This window comes from Crocodylus siamensis, chromosome 3 (genome assembly GCF_052110815.1).
Source record: "Crocodylus siamensis isolate JL-2025a chromosome 3, ASM5211081v1, whole genome shotgun sequence".
Lineage (NCBI taxonomy): Eukaryota > Metazoa > Chordata > Crocodylia > Crocodylidae > Crocodylus > Crocodylus siamensis.
In genome coordinates this window covers 204013411-204032883 of record NC_143397.1, presented here as the reverse complement: position 1 = coordinate 204032883, position 19473 = coordinate 204013411, and the positions used below count along the sequence as shown (strand labels likewise).

Here is a 19473-nt window from a genome sequence, read left to right as displayed (position 1 = left end):
ATATTAACTCTTTAGACCATAGATATGGGGACGAATCTATTCTCCTCCTCCCCTTCTCCCCCTCCCAAAAACCTCCCCATCAATACATTTGGCAAAAAGTTTGGCACTTTTCATCCATTTGTTTCATTACGTTTGAGCGTCCTGAAAAAAATTCTAAGTACCACATTTTTTTCACATCAGGATTCCACGAGGTATCTCGTGCATTACTGATTTTAATGATCTACATGCTAGGAAATAAATTCTGTTCCATTATACCAGTATGAATCCAAAATAAAACCACAGAACTTGATGGAGATTTGTCATATTTACATTAATGTAGCTAAGAACAAAATTTGACCATAGGACTATATTTAAAAAAAAATACTCCCAAATTCTAATATTATTTAAGAAAAGCTGTAAGAAAAATATACAATGCATCAGTCTTATTTTAACAAAACTACATGTAGAAGTATTGTAAACCCATTTCACTGTAACAAACTTAATGGCCAATGACAGAAGCAAAACAGCTTCACAGAAAATTTAAAGCTAAGGACATAGGAACCATAAAAAGACTCTGATTTTTGTTGCTCATTTAAACATCTAGAGGATTCCAACCATGCCACATATCCTTCTGTCCTCACAAAATGATCATTTTATCAATAGGCCCTGGGGCAGACTCCACCATGATACTCATGTTTTTCTGATATTGTGGTCTTTTTACAGTGGTCTGCTTCTCTTGCTTTGATGGCAGACCCATGGACCTTAGATAGTGCCACACAGGCATCTCTGTCTTGGATGATACAAGAATAGAGAGGGTACAGTAAGCCTAAGTAACAGATCTATGCACCAACATAATAAAAACCAATCAAATTTGAGACCTGAAAATAAAGTGAAAATTTGTGGCAAAATATTTTTCCAATCAGTAAAACTTCATGCAAAATGGGGCAATGTACTAAATTCTTATATTTCACCTATTTCTTGTTAAGGATAAAAGCTCAGTGATGGTATAAACTTTGTGTTCAGATGATTTTATCCTGCAAAAATGTAGATAGCAAAAATTGCTGTTGCCCTAACAAATTCAAAACTAGCTACCTTCACATAAGGGTACATGCTGTCTCTGGCAACACTCTTTTTCAATTTATATATACTTGTACTTAAAACATCACTGATATACTTCCAACATCTAAACTGAATTTAAGAGGCAATAGTTTGAGACTTAAAAGTACTGCTAGACATAAATTCAGACACAAGTATGGATACAAACTTCATATCTCTATAATAGGAAGAAAAACAATACCATAGATGAACATTCCTGAATATATGGGTCCAAAATTCAGAACTGAATTTATATTTTCCCAGAGTTGTTCTAACTTGAAAATTAGAGAAACAAAAGCAACTCTCCATTATGGTAGTACTATGGGAAACTTCTAACTGGGTTTCATTTAGTTTTGTACTAATTTTTTAACCCCTATTGAGAAAAAGGTTGTTTTAATATGTACTAAACAAATCTTTTACCTTCTTTTTTCATTCCTGCTCGAAAACACTTTTTTAAACGACAGAATCTGCATTGATTCCTTTTGTCCTTGTCCACAACACACTGTCGGCTGAATCTATTAAAAACAAGGAGGGATGAATGGTATGGAACATGAATAAGACAAAATCGTGATTAACAAAAGTGCAAAAAAAGGCATTCAAGCTTTTAAAACAATGTGTCCAACTATCATCCTTCGCCAACCTTTATTCTGTATTTTAGCCCTGAAAGATATTTCTGACCTATTCATTTGACAGGAATAGTATCTCATAAGGAGAAAAGGTAGAAACGGATGGAACCATGTGTATCATTTTTTCAGTCATATTCATTTCAGTTTACCTGTGTGATATTAACCAGCATAGAGCACAAGCAAAGGGTTCAGTACTGGGGAAATTCACTGGAATTCAAACAATCGCAAAAAAGCAAGGGACAATCATAAAGAATAGCAGGAGCCCTTTCACAATCTATATTGAGGAAGCTACTATTTGGAAAATAATAAATAATGTGTGTAGACAAAATGAGAGGCATGTGTGCACAACACTTTGAAGCAGGCTAAATACTTTTGCATTTGCTTTTGCACTAACACTTTAAAGGTGTTGGTGTTTGGTGGTGTACTGCACATTAAATCTAGCCACTGTAGGAAATTCAGTGGCATAATGTGCATTAAATGACTTGGGGTGCAGAAAACTAAAACTTCTTTGAGGCATTTTAGTTTGCTGCCTCTACAGCTGCTGAGTGAAACACTGGGCTCCGTGCAGCTCAGGGGCTCTGCAGAAAGCCCTGCAGGCAGCCTGGCAGCAGCCTGGGAAAACAGCTCTGCCCAAGAAAAGCAGTGAGCCTGATCTTTTCCACACCCTCCCCGCCCCGCCCCCCCTCTGGAGCCTACCTGAGCTGCATGGGGGCCTGGTGATTCCCTCCACAGTTGCAGTGCCCCCTGGGACTGCCCGAGCCAGGTACCTGCAGGGGGGTGCTGCCTGGGGGAGTGGGAGCTGCCACTGCTGCAGAGGGAAGCACCAGCCCCCCCCCCCCCCCACTGCAGTCCAGGGACTGCTTCACCCATCAGCAGCCCACCCTTGCCTCTCCTCCCCGCTGGAGAAGCAGGTAAGTCAAAGGGGTGCATGCATGACATGGGGGTTTAATCAGCCCTAAATTGAAGCAGTGTTTTTTAAAACTCACTGTTTCAATTTAGGGCCCCCGTTTCATCTACACATGCCCCAAATCCTGAATTATTGGTTTTACTCTAACAAGGCTGAACCTCAGATCAAAGGGTATACTGAAACACTTAGGATGCTAACCTAGGCAGCCATGTAAAGAAAGTCTTTCAGCACACCTTATGCTTATACATGGAAAAACGTGGTCTGCTTTACCCAGTCCAGGTTGCAGATAGCTGAATGGAAATTACCAAAGTATGCAAAGGAACATACAGTGAATATAAGGGGAAACAAGATTAAAGTCTATTTCCTCATTTTTGCTTTGCATAATGATGGGTGAAACAAATATGCTTTGTTTGAGGAAGTTTTGGGGGGTCTGCCTCTGTCACTACCTCAGAGACGAAAAACTCCCTGAGCACTCTAAAGAGGTGCTCAACGCCATACTTGGCTGACAGTGATCAAGGTAGGGCTCCTTGAGTGTCCATTTTAGTTCATATAAGAGTTTGGTGCATGCAAAAAAGAAAAAGCACAGTAGAACTGAAGGACAACAGAAAACTATTTCCAGCAGTGTGGAGTTCTTTAAAATATATATTTTATACATTCTAAATTAAAGCCTAGGAGTCATAAGAAGTTTTTTAGAATTTCCTCTTCATCAAAAATATAGTAAGAAATCATCAAAATTCTGCTTATTACAAATCCAGATTTTTTTCTTTAAGAAATTCTTGTTCTAATTCTTGTAAGTCAGGCTAACTCAAATGATGTCAATATGTCTTTCAGACCAAAGAAGAAGGCAAGGATCTGTCTTGATAGAACAAACCTGAGGCTATTAAGGATGAATGGCATATAGTCTACATAGAAAAATATAATTAGTGAAAGATAGTGGAAGGTGATGGTAGGATAATAAAAAGATACTGTCTTAAAGTTGATTTTCTTCAGTGCAACTTCCACATGAGAGGAAGGTAAGTATTAAAGTATTTTTTTCAGACATGAGTGGTCTGCAGTGAATGTGTTTTTCTCCCTTATTAACATTAATAAACAACTTTGTTTTATCCTCTTTATTATTTAAAGACTGAAAATCTTACTGTGCACATTAGGCCTGAAAGCTATTTTTGCACTGTTTGCTACTGTTTTGCTGGTTTAATGAACTAAATTTTTTAAGGCTGAACATTTAAAATACCTGCAGGTATAAACATGACTTTTCCGTATACTACGTCGGAAGAATCCCTTGCATCCATCACAACTGGAGGCACCATAATGTTTGCCAGTTGCTCTGTCTCCACATATTGCACAAAACCCACTGGCTCCACTGTCAGCAGTGTTCATGTTGAGCGGTTCTGCTGTAGAACTGTCTGATGAAGGACAAGCACAACAAATGTAATTATGATTAAACAGTGAAATGACTGCTACACCAGGACAAATTTACATTCACGTGGTGATTTTACCGGCCTTATGTCTTTAAATTGGCTTGTATTATTTAGTGACAATTCAAAGACACCCTCTATGTAATGGCATGTGGTTCTAAAGAGCACTTTCAAGCTTATCATTGATTGGCAGAATATATAATACTTATAAAAACATACTCATAACAACTTTTTGTCTTAACTCTTTCAGATTTGAAGCAGTTACTTGAAAGTTAAAGTATAAAAATACCTAACTGTATTGTGTGCATTTAGTGAAATATTCGTGCTAACAAATAAGCAAGCCAGAGATTGAGATGACAATATTTTTTCTGGTTAACTGATGAAACATAAATTATTTTTTATAAAATTCAGCAATGATGGTCACTTCTCTGCAAAGAATATAAATTCTTTTTGACAAAGGCATAAAGAGAAAATTTGAATAGAATTGCATATAAAACTGGATAGTGAGCATTGTTTTAATGATATTTTCTTGCAAGTAAAGTTTGTTGAAAGGCTCATGCAGAATTACTGGCATTCAATCCATAAGCTAAAGTTGTTCACACAAACTATCATCATTAACACGTATTATTTGTTCACTGAGATTGAGGTCCTATAGTCAAGGTGCTGCATGTACATGCAAGATAGCATAGACCCTGTCCCAAACAACTTACAATCTAAACAGACACATTAAAAAGTGAAAGAAAGGGAGCATTATTAATCATGTTTGACAGACAGGGAATTAAGACATACTGGGTGGGTCTACATGAGACATTTACTATGGAGTTATTTAATTAGCTCCACAGTAAAATGTCACCATCTACAGGTGTGGTGCTATTAGGACAGAGTCAAATAATTAACTCTGCCATAGGATAGTACTGCCAGACAAAGGTACCATCCTACAGTAGAGATATTTACTCAGCTGCAATGCACATGTAGACACTGATGGGCCTGGCTGTGGTATGAGGGTGCTTCAGTGCAGGGATTGCCTGCCCACTAGCCCCAGCCAACCCCTCTGCAGCAAGTTGAGCTGGGTCAAAGCAGCCCCAGACTGACAGGCTGTCCACCCCAGTTCAGCAAGCAGGGGTCTCAGGTGCACATGCAAACAGTGCACCCATGAGCAATAAATTTCAGTGCAAACTGCGCCAGAGTTTATTCAGACATACTAGTTGCACTTGTAGAAGTACCCACATAGATTAAAAGTAAAGCTGTACAGAGGATGTCATTTCCATTTTAAAATGGATTTAGATATTTGAAAATACAGCTCTGTTCTGAATTGAAAAAAAAACATTTTGTTTAAATGTTTGGGGTTCATGGAAATGGTTATTTTTGACAAAATTGAAACATTTTTCTTTAGGCTTTTTTTATTTAGCATTATGATATAGTAAAATAATATCAAATAAATAAAAGAAAAGTCCTTTCAAAATGAAAAAAACCTGAAACATTTCTTTAAAAAAAAAGTCAATGCAAAATGTTATAATAGTGTCAATCTTCTTTTTTCATCCTGTTCCCCAATTTTCTTCTGAAATAAAAGAGTTATTGACCTGATTTTTAAAAGTGTTTTTTTTTCTGCCTGAATGTGGTTCAAATCCCTTTTACCAATCCTAATTAAGAGATTTGTTCAAGTTCAGAAGAGGAATAGGTAGCAGAACATCAAAATGAACCCACATCTCCCGTGTCCCAATCTGGTGCCTTAGCCAGAAGGACGTACACATTAGCCAGCAGTTACTTAACAGAAGTTCATAACTGAATTGCCAGCAGCAAAAACTATCACATTTAACAAAAAATAATTGCTAACTAAGCATTTATAATGAATAATTCAACCAGCTGTGTTTCAAGGAAGAACCCCACCCCTCCTCTCATGACCTCCATCACCCCTTCATACAGTATTAACAGATTTGTAAAGGAATTATTTTAAGCAAAAATTAAAAAGTACCAGGGGAATCATCCTTGTTAAAAACATATTTTAAAAAAGTAAAGAATGAACCAAACATGAAGAAACTATTGTTAAACCTTGCACTTAAGATGGATAAAGAAGAATTTTTTCTTGTTCTTTAATTCCACTTAAGTGCAATCAAAGACCAAATTACATTTCTGTTACTTAACCTAGCTTCAAAATAACTTTACCATTTCAGCCAAAAGTTTCAAGGCATACTTATAAAGCGCTGCATAAGTACTATATTGGATGTTGTGAAGTATGCAGAATGAGCATTTTTCAGAAAGAAGTTATTGGGAACAAGATACAGATACAAATGAAACTTCCCACAGATCATGAAATATTTGTTCTAGTTTAAAAAAAAAATTAAGAGTGGCTCTGCTTCTTCATAGTAAAAACAATGACTAAGGCAACGAAAAGTACATTAACAGTTTTCAAGTTATAATTAATGGTCTTTAATTAAAATATTCACTTTCAAAGACTGACATTTCTTTTATATCTGTTGGATAATATTCAGTTTGGGTCAAGTTAAATACAGGATGCTACATATTTGAGTCACAATTCATTAGATGAATTTGTCATAAAACCACAGCATAAACAACTCCAACCTAACTTCAGACTAATGCAACTAGCTACCTCCCTCTGGAGTTAAAATGTTACATTAGTCAAATACCAAGAACTTCTCCCTGCTAAACATTAGCTTGCAAGGAGTCAATGTGATTATAACCTCATTTTGGTTTACATGTACACAATCTGGAAAGATCAGATTAACATTTTATAAATAAAACATCAGTCCATCAATTAGAAATGACATCAAAAGCAAAGAGATAATTTTCTTCATAATCAATCATATTTCCCAAACATTGGATAATTTTGTTCTTTTTAAGTGTTATTTACAAAATATAAATTCATGCCAAAAACTATCAATACTAGTTATTCATTTGTCTTACAGTAAATAAAACAATTCCTGAACCTACCCATTTCCTTTGATTAATTGACTGACGACAGTGTATGTCAGTCACTTTCTTACACATAACTGGTATTTATTTTCTTTAATATAGAACAGTTATAATGTTATTACTTTAGAGTTAATGATGAAGTGTAAAAGAGCAGATTTGTAGCATTGAAAACAAACAAATTCCACATAAATAAGAAATCTGACTAACACCTTACAACATTATTCAATGTTACTTTTTCTGTTAGCTTCTTCCTTGATTTTGTATCACTAAGCAGATAAGAACTCACCATTGCCATTATACAGAATCTGCATAGTTTCAAACTCCAATGAAGTATACGTTGGATCTAACACTTCACTGTAGTTTGCTATTTCCATGTCCAATATTGGTTCCGACAGCCTCATCACTGAGTGTGGACACACTAAAGAAAAGCAGCTCAAAAGTACAACTGTACTATGATGAGATCTACTCTATTTTGCTGGGAACCAGTGATTGATAATCCAAAGTTAACTGTAACCGTGTCACTTATGTCCTGCAATGGGAGGAGCTATAAAACTGCTTCTGCATGCCATATTCTGCCTGTACTTTTTTCTTTTTTATGGTAGACCAGGCAATTCTTCTGATAATCTTGGAATGTTCATGGAACTGTCTTATCAGGAGTTCGTAAGTACATTGAAAGGAGTACCCAATAGATAAGTCTAGTCATTTTAGTAAGGTAGTGCTAAATGCTGCCCACTGTTTGACCTCTACTTCACAACTTGTGGGAGCATGAAAGATCCTAAATGAAAAACCACTTTGTTTATTCCATATAGGAATGTAGTCTGTATGTTCATTCAAATGCTCTTCTCTCTGCACAGCTTTCTAGAAAAGGAGTGGAATATGCTGAGGATATAATGGGCTATTGTTCAATAGATAAATTGCTTTGGGGTTGGCCATACCAACCAGATAGGCTACAGGGAGATTCTTTCTTCCTACACCTAGCTTAAACCACTTGTGTGCATTCTTTGCAAACAGGTGAGAAGGCAGCAGATGAACAATGTGTTTTAAAATGATTCTTTGTGGGAAATAATCTAGGCAATTCATCATAGATGCTCACTGTGCATATAATTTCTCTACACACCATATATACGGAGTTGTGTAACTGACTAGCATATAATTAATCTTCTCCAGTAACTGGTTACATGGTTACTAAAAAGATTAAGAGACTGTTCTACCAAATATAGTCACAAACCGACCCCATGAAAAGCAGTTTTGACAATAACAAAAAACAACAATGGGAGGATAGGAAATTCTACCTTCTCCACTGGGAAAAAAACTACAAGAGACGTAGCAAGGGAGGGACAATCCTGAAGAACCAAAGTATTCTCAATATTAATCTATCTAGTCCCCAAATCCCATACAATAGAACAGAGGTACTCATCATTCACACAGAAGTAGGTATCACACTCTACTGTTTGTTTTTATTGGACTTTCTGTGGGTCTCTCCAATCCAGTCACCAATGACTCACAGGAACTAGGACAGCATGAAACAACTGCAAAGGCTGCTACTTATTTTGCTACAGGCTACAAATGTTTAGTTTCCCAGTCCTGAATAAGAGCACTTTGCCCAAAGGTTTGTCTGTTTTTAAAAGCAAATTTAGAATGTTCTTAAAATAGGATTTCAGAAGAAATAATATCCACTTGAAATACCCCTTTATTTAGAAAAGTTCCAGGAAGTGCTGTACACTAACACCATTCCACATAAGTTTTCATTTTCCAAATGGTCCTCATTAATTGTATCTTAGTAATGCAGCGATTGCTATTAAACTAATTAGTCACTAGTTATTGCCTCACATTACTTAAAATGGTATAAAAAGTTCTGAATGTTAATTACCTTTTTCTCTCAGTTATGTGTCCCACACTTCAGACAGGATTTCTGAATGAAATTGTGATCTTTCTGTAAGTTATAATTGGATTATTTTGACCAAACCTTCCAATTGCGCAATTTAAGAAAAATTAAGAATAGTTAAATTACAAGGTCAAAGTCCCAATCCTACAAATTCTCAGGAACAAGAATAACTTCAAAGTGAGGAGGGAAAAGAGTTTTTTCTCCATCACTTATGGGTCAAAAAGTGTCAAGGTAGTTTCATGACATCCCCCATTTCTGCAGCGTAGCTCAGTGGTTCTGGTTCCTCACAGCCCTGAATGATTGGGACCTTGCAGAGTCCAGATCATGCTGCAAGGCAAGCAGCCAGAGATTGTTTTAAGTCCCTGAAAGAGGTAAAAATCTTGCACTGCCCTGTCTTGTCACCCTGTCCTTTGCCTTCCATGCTTAGCAGCACCTCCCTTCCCCACCCCCTCTTCTGCCTCTCTATTTATACCTCTGGGCACAGGAAGGGCAGATCCAACCAGTTCCCGACTGACCCAAGAGCAGGGGAAGCCATAGAATCACTCCTGCTCCATTCCAGCAATGGCTGCATGGAGCTGGGCTCAACAGTAGCACTGGTGGAAGGTGGGATTCATCTCCCTGACTGGTCACCCCAAGGTGTTTTCCACAGCTTATGATCACAGGGAGAGGGAACCTGCTCCACTCCTGTTATTGTCCCTAAATGAGCCCAGCTCCCTGCACAGCCACTTCCCACAACCACAGCTGGGATGAGGCAGAAGTAGCCAGGACAGTGGTGCTGATGGGCAGGTTCCCCTTTCCTGTCCCCAGAGGTGTAAATAGAGAGGGGAAGAGAGGGAATGGAAAGGGGAGGAGGTGCCACTAAGAAAAGAAGGTAGGTGGTACCAAGACCTGTTGTGTAGCTTCTTACCCGATTATGGGGCTTCAAAAAAATCCCCATCTGCTGTTCCTGAAGCATGATCTGGATACTCAGGTGTTGGTGAGGTTAGGTGTGAGGAGGGGAAAGAAAAGTGCAGCCACCCTTGTAGCACCAGTCACTTCTCCTACACACTCCTTTTACAAGTCCTGGATTTGGCTATGGCTACATGGCACCCACTGATGAAGACTTAGGACTGTACTGCAGGCTAGTATACATGCCATTTTCAAAGGGACTAATCAGTGCTATCTGTCTTCACTCTTGGTTCCATGATTTTTATGATATGCTAGGGCACAGAGAACGTTTACTAACCAGAGGTCTTCAGAATTTAAGACAGAAAGTAAAGAAGTCATACACCATGTGAGCAAATCCTGCCCTTCCCCTATCCATTCCCCAGTAGAACCTTCGTTTTGCTGTATCAGGGCCCTCAGTGATTAGGGGTGCACCAATAAAGATTTTTTGGGCCAATCATTAACCAGGCATATCAGCTGATACTGATACAATTGCTGATATGCAACCCAGCAGCTTGGAGAGCAGCGTCTGGTTGGTAAATCTGTGGTGGGGGGAGAGGCATGGCAGGGGGGCAGATCAAGGCTCCCACGGTGAGGGTAGGAGTAGGCCTGGGGCAGCAGTAGGCACTGCCCAGCTGGGGTGGAGTGGGGCACCAGAAGGAGCCATGGGCAGCTCATCCAGCAGTCACAATGAGGGGAGGCAGCTCCAGCTGCTGGGCATACCCCCGGGGGAGGTATGAGGAGTATGTGCCCCCTGGATCTGTGTGCAGTGTGATGGTGGGCTGCCTGATGCACACTCAGAGCCAGGGGCTGTGCTAGCCTCTTCCCAGCAGGGGGGCTGGGCCAGGGCTGCGTTCAGGGTGGGCAGGGTAGGCAGCAGTGGTGCTGGGAGGTGGGTTACAGGGTAGGCTACAGCTACCACAAAATTCTCCATAGCAACCCCTTAGCCCCCAGCACTGCTGCTGCTTGCCCACCCACCCCACCCTCCCCAAGTGCACCACTGGACCACCCCCGCCTGCCTGGAAGAGGCCAGCACAGCCCCTGGCCCTGAATGTACAGCAGGCAGCTCGCCCTCGCCCTGTTCACACATCTGGCCCCCATGGTGCAGCAGTGGGAGCCATGTAATTACAGAATTTTCTACATGCATCCCCAAGCAGGTTTGCCAGAATTATAGCCCAGGAAAAAATGTGGAAAAGAGGCACTCCTCTGTTCAATAGCTTAGTGATTCGGGTGCTTGCCAAGGATGGATCTGATCCTGCCTCTTTCAAACTTCCACCACTGTGCCACCATGACACAGCTTAGTCATTATCTAGTCCCCTCTTTCTTGAAGCCACTGTACTTTGCATTTAATATTCATTGGATAAAATGGGAAGTGCTGTGAGGAAGTTTGGGGCTAGCCATTAGCAGATACTGGAATAGGGCAAGAGGGGGGTGCCCCCATCCCATTTGACTATGCCACATATGCAGCAAGCTCTAGATTCACTGCCTGGTCAATACAGGCTCCTGCTGAAGCTCTGCATGAGCAGTGGGCTTGGAGCTCAGAAAGAAAGCAGGGGCTTGCTCTGGGCAGACCTTGTCACAGCTCACGTGCCACACAGCCAAGTATCTCCTTTGGATCTGCCCCACAGGGCCAGCTTGAATTTAGGGCCCTCTCCCTTCAAGAGTAGCTTCCATCACACTTAACAAGCCACCCTCTAGTTGTCCTGGTGGTTCTCCTGTCATGGATGCCTAAGGGTTACTTTCCAGAGGAGGGCAAAGTGCTAAAAATGGCAGTTATTTGGCTGGATACCTGCTATTTGGGCACATAAAATAAAACAGGATTCTGCCATAAATCTATGTGCCAGATGATGTATGGCACCATTCAGCCACAGTCAGTTCCAGCTTTGTAATGCTTGCTAGCATTCCGTCCCATACAGAGCAATATTCTTTTCCTATTATTAAGCACCTGCATTGCTTTTCAAATTCTGCCTGACCTTGCAACTAGTACCATAAGATGTTCCTTCAGATTCTGAGTCAGACCATCCAGCTCTGACAGCTAGGGGATATTAGTTTAGATAATATGAAAGTTTAAAAATGGAATGACTAGCTGGGCCAAAACAATGCTCCTCTGAGATATGCAATCTGTAAACCAGAGAAAGAAAGGATTTTAAAAAATTATTTGTAATTCAGGCAAAGGAAAACTGCACAATACTTTTTTTTAATATTAACTCATTATGAACTGATGAAGGCTCAAGCAGAAATTATTCTTATCTTATCTTTAACACTATTAAGCCTGTTAATTGTTGTGCTTGCTGTATTAGATTTAATCACCCTTTCTGTTCATAGTGTAAAACAGAACACAAGCTAATAAAATCAAGGTTATTTCCATAAAAGTCTTGCTGAAAAAGGCACCACTGATGCCATAACCTGCCATTTCAAAGTGGCAAGCCAAAATACTATGTAGCACTAACTTCTCATGTGTGCCTATTCTGAATTGACAAAGTTAGATCCCTAAAAATATTTCATGTGGTGAGTTGGGGAAGATTTTGCTGGATCATGTTATTTAATAATATATACTAAGCAAGAAACAGTGAGTCAATCTGCATCTCAAATGTCTCCACTCCTGCAGGGAGAAAGTGTATCCAGGGTATCTTCCCACTACGTAACATACCTATGTTACCCAATGAATTGATAGGATGGACACTTTATTATACCCATAAGAGTGAGGAGTGCGACATCAAACCTTCACAGCCTCTGAGCAGCTGAATGCAAACTTTATGCATGCTGAGCCCCAACCTTGAAGCCTGTTCTTAAATGATATATTAATTCAGTAAAAATGCCAAAAATAAATTACTTCATTTATATATCTAACAGTTATGTACAGAAAGCAGCAGTACAAATTTTCTTACTCTATTGCAGAATCATGGAAAAAATATGGCTGGAAGAGATCTCAAAATGTCATTTAGTTCTGCTCAAGGAAGGACCACCCTGTCTAAACCATCCTAAATGAATGTTTATCTCACCTGCATTAAAAAATTGCCAGGGAAAGAGATTCCATAACTTTTCTAGATAATCTGTTCCAGTGATTATTCACTCAGTGGGAAAATTCCTCCTAATATCTATCTGAAATCTTCCTGGTTGAAATGTAGTCACATTACTTTTCATCCTCTGTGGACACAGATGATAATTAATCACTGTCTTCATTACAACAAGCTTCTTTATGTATTTTGAAGACTGTTCAAACCTCATCTTCTCTTCTCTAGATTATATATTTCCAGTTCTTCAGACACTTCCTCATATGTGTACATTTACAAATGTATTTAATCTGCCCTAGAGGGACATACCATCCGAAAGTATCCATGAAGTCTGGTTTTCTTTCTCATACTACTATTTGCTTCACAGCTAAAAGATAACAAGAGCTAATTAATGATCACCATACTATGTGATGGGTACTGGGAACAGATCACCAACTTATTTCAAAGACAAACATCCAAGAAAGTTGGCATTTTAGTTTCAAGTACCATGTATAGAATGGCTTTTCTAGTAGCATTTATCATTTCACATTTACTAACAAATGACTTCAAGGGACAAAAATTACCTACATATAGAATCCATATCCAAAAACATTCACTGTAAAGAAAAATAATAATGTATTCTTCATTTGTAGCTTATTTTTAATATAACTAGGTCCTCAAAAAATAAATGCTGCTGTTCCTTATAAATTTAATTCTGGCATTTGTACTTATACCCTAACCTATATCTTTACAACATGATCACATTTATAGTAAAATACTACAAAAATGCACTAATTACACTTAAACCAAAATGAGAAGTAAAAGGATTCAAATCTATGGCCAAATTTTGTAGCTGGTTCTTGTATTCAGCATATATCAAACCAAAACCATCACTGTTATCCTTGTATATAGCAACTAAACAAGCTTTGTGCTTCAAGCCCATCACTAATTGTTTTATAGCTAATGAAGGAGGAGGGGCTGCTTCTTTGAAAATATTGTATACTTCAGTGTGAGGATAGCCAGCCTACAGCGTACATGCCACAAATGGCACAGATACCTTGTGTACATGGGGCACATGGTAGATCTGGGAGCGGGCATGCATCACAGTGACAAATAGGGTAGGGAATACAGGGCAGGTAGCAGAAAGAAGAGCATCACCTGGATCACTCGAAGAATTAAAACTTCTTTTGAATGTAATATTTAACATCAGAAAAAAATTAATCATATAGGTCTTAATTGAGCTGCAAAAGCAAGGCTAATTATTGCATTTAGTAGCTTTGTGTGACAAGCTTGTTCTTGTGCATAAGGAAGGACTTCTGTACTATGACAGAAAAATAATGTCTCAATTCTTAAACACTGCAATACATAAGAAACATTAAAATACAAAGACAAAAGTTTCAGAACTAAACATGGACAAGGCTGGCTTCTGATTAATGATAAATTTACTAAACAATCTGTGGATCATAGGATTAAATGCATGGTAGAACAGCTCCTCTCACTAAGCTGATCTAAGGTATAAAATAAGGCAATCTTCTCAACATAGTATCAACTGCTACCTTTGGTTTAGAAGTGGGATAAGTTCAGTTTTCTGTCACTTCAATGCTGATACTTCCCACTTCATCTCAAGTTTGTCCTAAAAGTTTAGCAGCTAAATTAAACTTCAAAAACCATAGTCAATATGTGAATGTAATGAAATATTTTCTCAGCACACTGATTAGGCTGGGCAATAGGATTAGATGTAAGAAATCATGCCAGGTGAAACATAAGTACAAATCTTTGTGGGAAATGTACTCTGAGCCTGTTTTCATTACTCACATTTTAAAATGCAGAGACCACCCCTAGGCATTCACTACACTTGTGCAGGTGTTTAACTTACTCCTATGGTCATTTAAAGTGATGATTCATTATATAAGGTACCAATGTATCACATGACAAAACTAGGTGAATTTCTTTAGTGAAGAATGATGAGCTTTTTCATTTTGTAATAACTGAGAACAGGTTGCTAAGGTAATGGAGGCCTAAATTATCATTACATTTCTGCCTGTGCCTTAAAGAATCCAGTTTTCAGATCTTTCAACTGTAACCTCAATAATCATTAATAAAACCACGTAGAAACCAAATAACCTAGATGACTTCTGATATGTCATATTGTATTAACCATTTAAAGACTTTACACTTGCTGTATTCACCATACATGTGGCTGGTAATTTGGAAAACATTGCCAGTAGTTTAGCAAATGGCAATGTACTCAGATTATGTTAGATGTTCAAAAGCAACTAGAAGAATTAACCACACCGTTCTCATTAATTTCAAGTTGTAGTTTTCAATTTAGAGGTGATAACTTTTTGCTGTGTATATCTGAGAGAACATATTAGAAGGATTATGGACAAACTTTTTATGGTACTAAAGGATTTGAAACCACTTTACACCATTTAACAATTTGGGCCACTTACAGAACTCTTCCATGTTCCAAATATCTATAGGATATGTATATCTTATTCAAAAAATAGCATTAAAAAATATACAGTTGTTTATTTTGTCATTTCACATAACTGGCCTAACATTTTGGCAACAATAGCTTAATGGCAACATATGTAATGGGAAAATATTACACCATCTAAGTAAGCTCAAAATAAACAAAGTTATTTAGTTTACCTAATTTTATCGATCACGTATGCACACAAAGCATTTCACAGAATCGCTGTTAAGCAAGAATTTCTTCAAAAGTACAAGTCATGTTTTGGACTGTACATTCAACACCTCTACAGGGGAGAGGTGTTTTTAAAATGTTAAACTAATTTATCATTATAGATTTCTCTACTTTTCTTCATAAAGTAGTCACCTAAAGTTCTGCACAGATTATAATTAATTCTTTTGCTTCTGCTCCATCCTGGACTGAAAAGTTTTGCTACTTTCTATCAACAGTTGGTTGAAATCAGTAGACTTATAAGGTGAATCTTATAAGGTGAATTATTCATATCCTGTGGTCCATTAGCTGTTTTCTGCCAAGTCCTCTTCAAAATACTCATCATTATTATATCAACTATATGGTAGCATTTATTCCCCAGAAACTTCTTTTTCTAAAGGAATAACACATGTAGTATTACAATGATCTGCATTTAAGAATTAAGAGAGAGGTAGTTAGCTGTGTTAGTCTGAAGTCAGGCAGAAGGCAAGGCAAAGACGCACCCTACACACTAACCGAATTAGTTGCATAAGCTTTCATAAGCAAGAGCTTACTTCAGCAGATATTGTATATTAAGAGATGCATCTATACTGTCATTATGGTAAGGACTGGTTAGAAACATCCCCAACAATTTGAGTCAGCAGGATTTTATATATTTGTCGTTATTTATTTTATTCTTCACTCTTGTCTTGCTAAAGCTAGGTCTGGAAATGCCAGGCTGTATCCAAGTAAATGCAAGAGGAGAACACGTTGTGAGGGGTACAAAGTGCTCTCTCTTTTCAAGGACTGAGATGAAGGGACCAAGTTCACCTGAATCTACTGGAGCACTGGACCAGCTTGGGTTTCATGCTCTATTCAGATTTTAATACAATTATGCACTAAATGCTACTCTTCCCGTAGGCATAACAGGACAGCTGGGCACCCAACGTAGCAGTGATTCCTGGGGCCATCGGTGACTTTTGCCTGCTGCTATGCCACTGCTGTGGTTGTGCAGCTGCAACAGCAGTTATTTTTCTGCTCCTCTCCAGCAGGTTGATGCCTATGGCTCCTGCCCTGGTCTCCTGCTTTAGTTATGCTATGGACTCTTTCTGTTGTATAAAGTAAAGTGAATTCCCTTAGAGATGAATATATATATATAATATATATATAATATATCCATGACTTTTAAAGGCTAATGAGGGATCATCATTCTCTGATAGTTTATTTTGCTACTGCATTGCCTGTTACAACAGCACATCATTTTTGTGTTTTCATTTTTGTGTTTTATTTAACATGTGGATTGCAGACTTTAAGCGATCGCATCATTTTTTGTGTCTCAACATAAAGATAAGACTGGCTTCTCTTGAAAATAGTAATAGATTGTTGTCTACAGTACATTTTGATAAGCTTGGCAAGCAACATTCAAAAAAGAGATTTAGTATTTTAAGACTATGGTAAGAAAGGATTGTGGGAGACAAAGTCAGATGATTATAGTTCAGCAATTAAGACTTACAGATTTTGCCTGCAAACACTCAACCTCCACCTCCATCCCTACCCCTTTTTGTAGGGACACCTTATATTTAGGAGCAAGTGGAAGGGCAAGACAAGAGTCTCCCCCTCTCCTGCAGCTGTTCACAGACATGTTAGGAAATTCCTTTTCCATCTCTCTGCTTACAGCCATTTCAAGCTGTGTCCACCATCTTAGGTACCTGCAGCTCTGCCCCACCTCTCCCTGTGGTTCTTGTAATGGATTTCCAAGCTTTCTATGGGTTTCACCAAATCATTGTGGGGAAGGGAGGGGGTGGGGAGGGTTAAGGAAGACTTTTTTCCATTAGGACAAGACAAGCAAAGTTCCAAGAGTTAGTTTTAAATATCATGCAGAGACCTATATTCTGTAGTTACATTTTTCTTACGTACTGTTGGGAAGTGCACCAAAATTTGGCAGCAGTGTTAAAACTTATGTATAAGTGTAGAAAGGTCGTTAGATTGGGAAGTTACCCCTGCTTTCCGAATCAGTTTGGATACTTTATTCTGCAGCAGACCCAGTTGTTTCCCAATATCCTATGAAGTGTGTACATTTCCTCCTGTTAGCAGTTAAAATTAATAAAGTTGCACTCTGTCTCTTGAGGCCATCTCTTGCCTTTATGCTCATGCGTGCCCTGTTCAGTTTATATTTACTAATCCTATCTTTTCCATCAGAGACTACTTGATAATTGTACAGAGAAATAAGTTGAATTTTTCCTGTTTATATGACAATAGATAACAAAGTTGGAAAGGACTTGGTTACAAATATTTATTTAAAAAAATATTCTTTAGTTCTCTTGTCCTTATATATTCATGTCATCCAAGAAGTTCTCACTACCTAGTAGGGGTCAATTTTTGTGTGTGGTAGGATTTTGTTGTAAGATTTGCTGAGTTATAGTTAAATGACATGTGACTGGTGCAGCTTGTTAATTATTTGCTTATATCAGGTAACTTATTTTTTTCCTGATCTACATTGAAAAATTAATCAGAGGCTTGTTCTGGAGAGTAAAATGAAAAGGGAGAAAAAGAGGAGAAAGTTCAAGTATAAGATAAAAACAACTACCTCATAGTACTGATAAGCAAGATAAAACACTCTTATTTAAAAGAATACTTGGGTAATTAGCTGTTTCTTAATAGTTCATCTTGGCAGGGTTTTACTTAAACTTACTCATAAAAAATGTTTTATATAGCTTGCTAGGTAACTTTTAAATATCTAGTATCATACAGGGATTAATATTTTATTTTTCCCACAGATAAGTAAAACAACTAGCTTTGGCTATACAAAACTAAGCAGCCCAAAAAGATGAAAACAGGACAACAGTGATCTTACTAGCCTCCCTAGATTTCTTTCCTTTGTAATGTATTAGTTATATCAAATTGTATGATTTCTATAATTCATCCCTTGCAGAGTAAATTAAAATATGTTCTTAGCAAAGTTTCAGCACAAATTCAATACAATCCTATCCAATGTTAGTAACTCTATAACTCTGGCTCTTATAGGACAGTCTACTTAATTCACTAAGTAGTCACCAGAATCTATTATTTTCGGTTACTCTACTCAGAAAATTTTAAAGTTTAACTAGTGTCTAAACTGAGTCATCGCATTCTTGTTTAAAGAAATTTATGTCACCACTAACCATTTAACTCTTACAATGCCCAATTGAAATGCATATATCAAAAAATTCAGAGCTTAAACTTAGCTGGACAGCTTCTCTCATTTTTTATTAAGAGTAATAATCAGAAGTTTACCATGCAACTGATAATATAATTTTAAGCTGGAGATGCCATAATCTGATAGGAAATCCAAAACTTTGTCACTTAAATTCAGAAACCTGAAAGCAGATAATAATATAAACATAAATTTAATAGACATTTAGAGCCAGATCTTCAAAGTACCCAATAAGTTTAATTTAGGCCCTAAACTGATATGCAGATTTTCAAAATTGCTCATTTCTCAGGTAGGCATAAAAATAAGGTGGACTGATTTTCAACTGTTTTTTACCCCAGTGAGAACAAGGGACTTAGAATTGCTGAAAATCTGAAATATCAAGATTGTATAATGCTCAACTTCAAAACGCATATTTGGATAACTCTGAATATATGTATACATTTAGCTAATCTTACTATAGGTGTTATTGTTCATTTTTGTTAGTTCAAAATAAATAAGTTTCTCTGAAAATGCTGGGGTCTACATTATCAGTAAGATAACTGCATAATGAGTTGCAAGCATGGGAGCTTTTTGTGAAAACTGTTGGGAGAATAGTGGATCAAAATCTATTCAAGGGAACTTGTCAAAGCTTTAATAAGGAAAGTGAGTAACTATCTAAATCAGGGCTGTCAAATTCACCTCCCCCTGCAGGGTGGATGACAATCACTGGGCCAGTCTGTGAGCTGGACTGGAACCAACCCCCTGTACAGTGCCGAGTCCTGCAGCACCAGGTCCAGGCTGCACACAGCATATACAATCCCAGGGCTCTTTGTGCGTGCAGCATGGGACATGAGCTCTCCTCAGTGTACAGGCTGCACCCA

At 38.0% G+C, this 19473-nt stretch overlaps 1 protein-coding gene across 1 annotated transcript in view; it reads right to left on the bottom strand.

Annotated features, from left to right (window-relative positions):
- Positions 1–7390, bottom strand: part of HNF4G (hepatocyte nuclear factor 4 gamma) — a 28516-nt gene extending 21126 nt beyond the window's left edge. The window contains exons 1-3 of the mRNA XM_090040200.1: positions 7240–7390; positions 3839–4010; positions 1495–1589 (exon numbers count right to left, since the gene is read on the bottom strand). Of these exons, the coding sequence (XP_089896326.1) occupies positions 1495–1589; positions 3839–4010; positions 7240–7354 (382 nt within the window). The 5' untranslated portion in view covers positions 7355–7390. The remainder of the gene's footprint in view (positions 1–1494; positions 1590–3838; positions 4011–7239) is intronic.
- Between the last annotated feature and the right edge of the window lie 12083 nt (positions 7391–19473).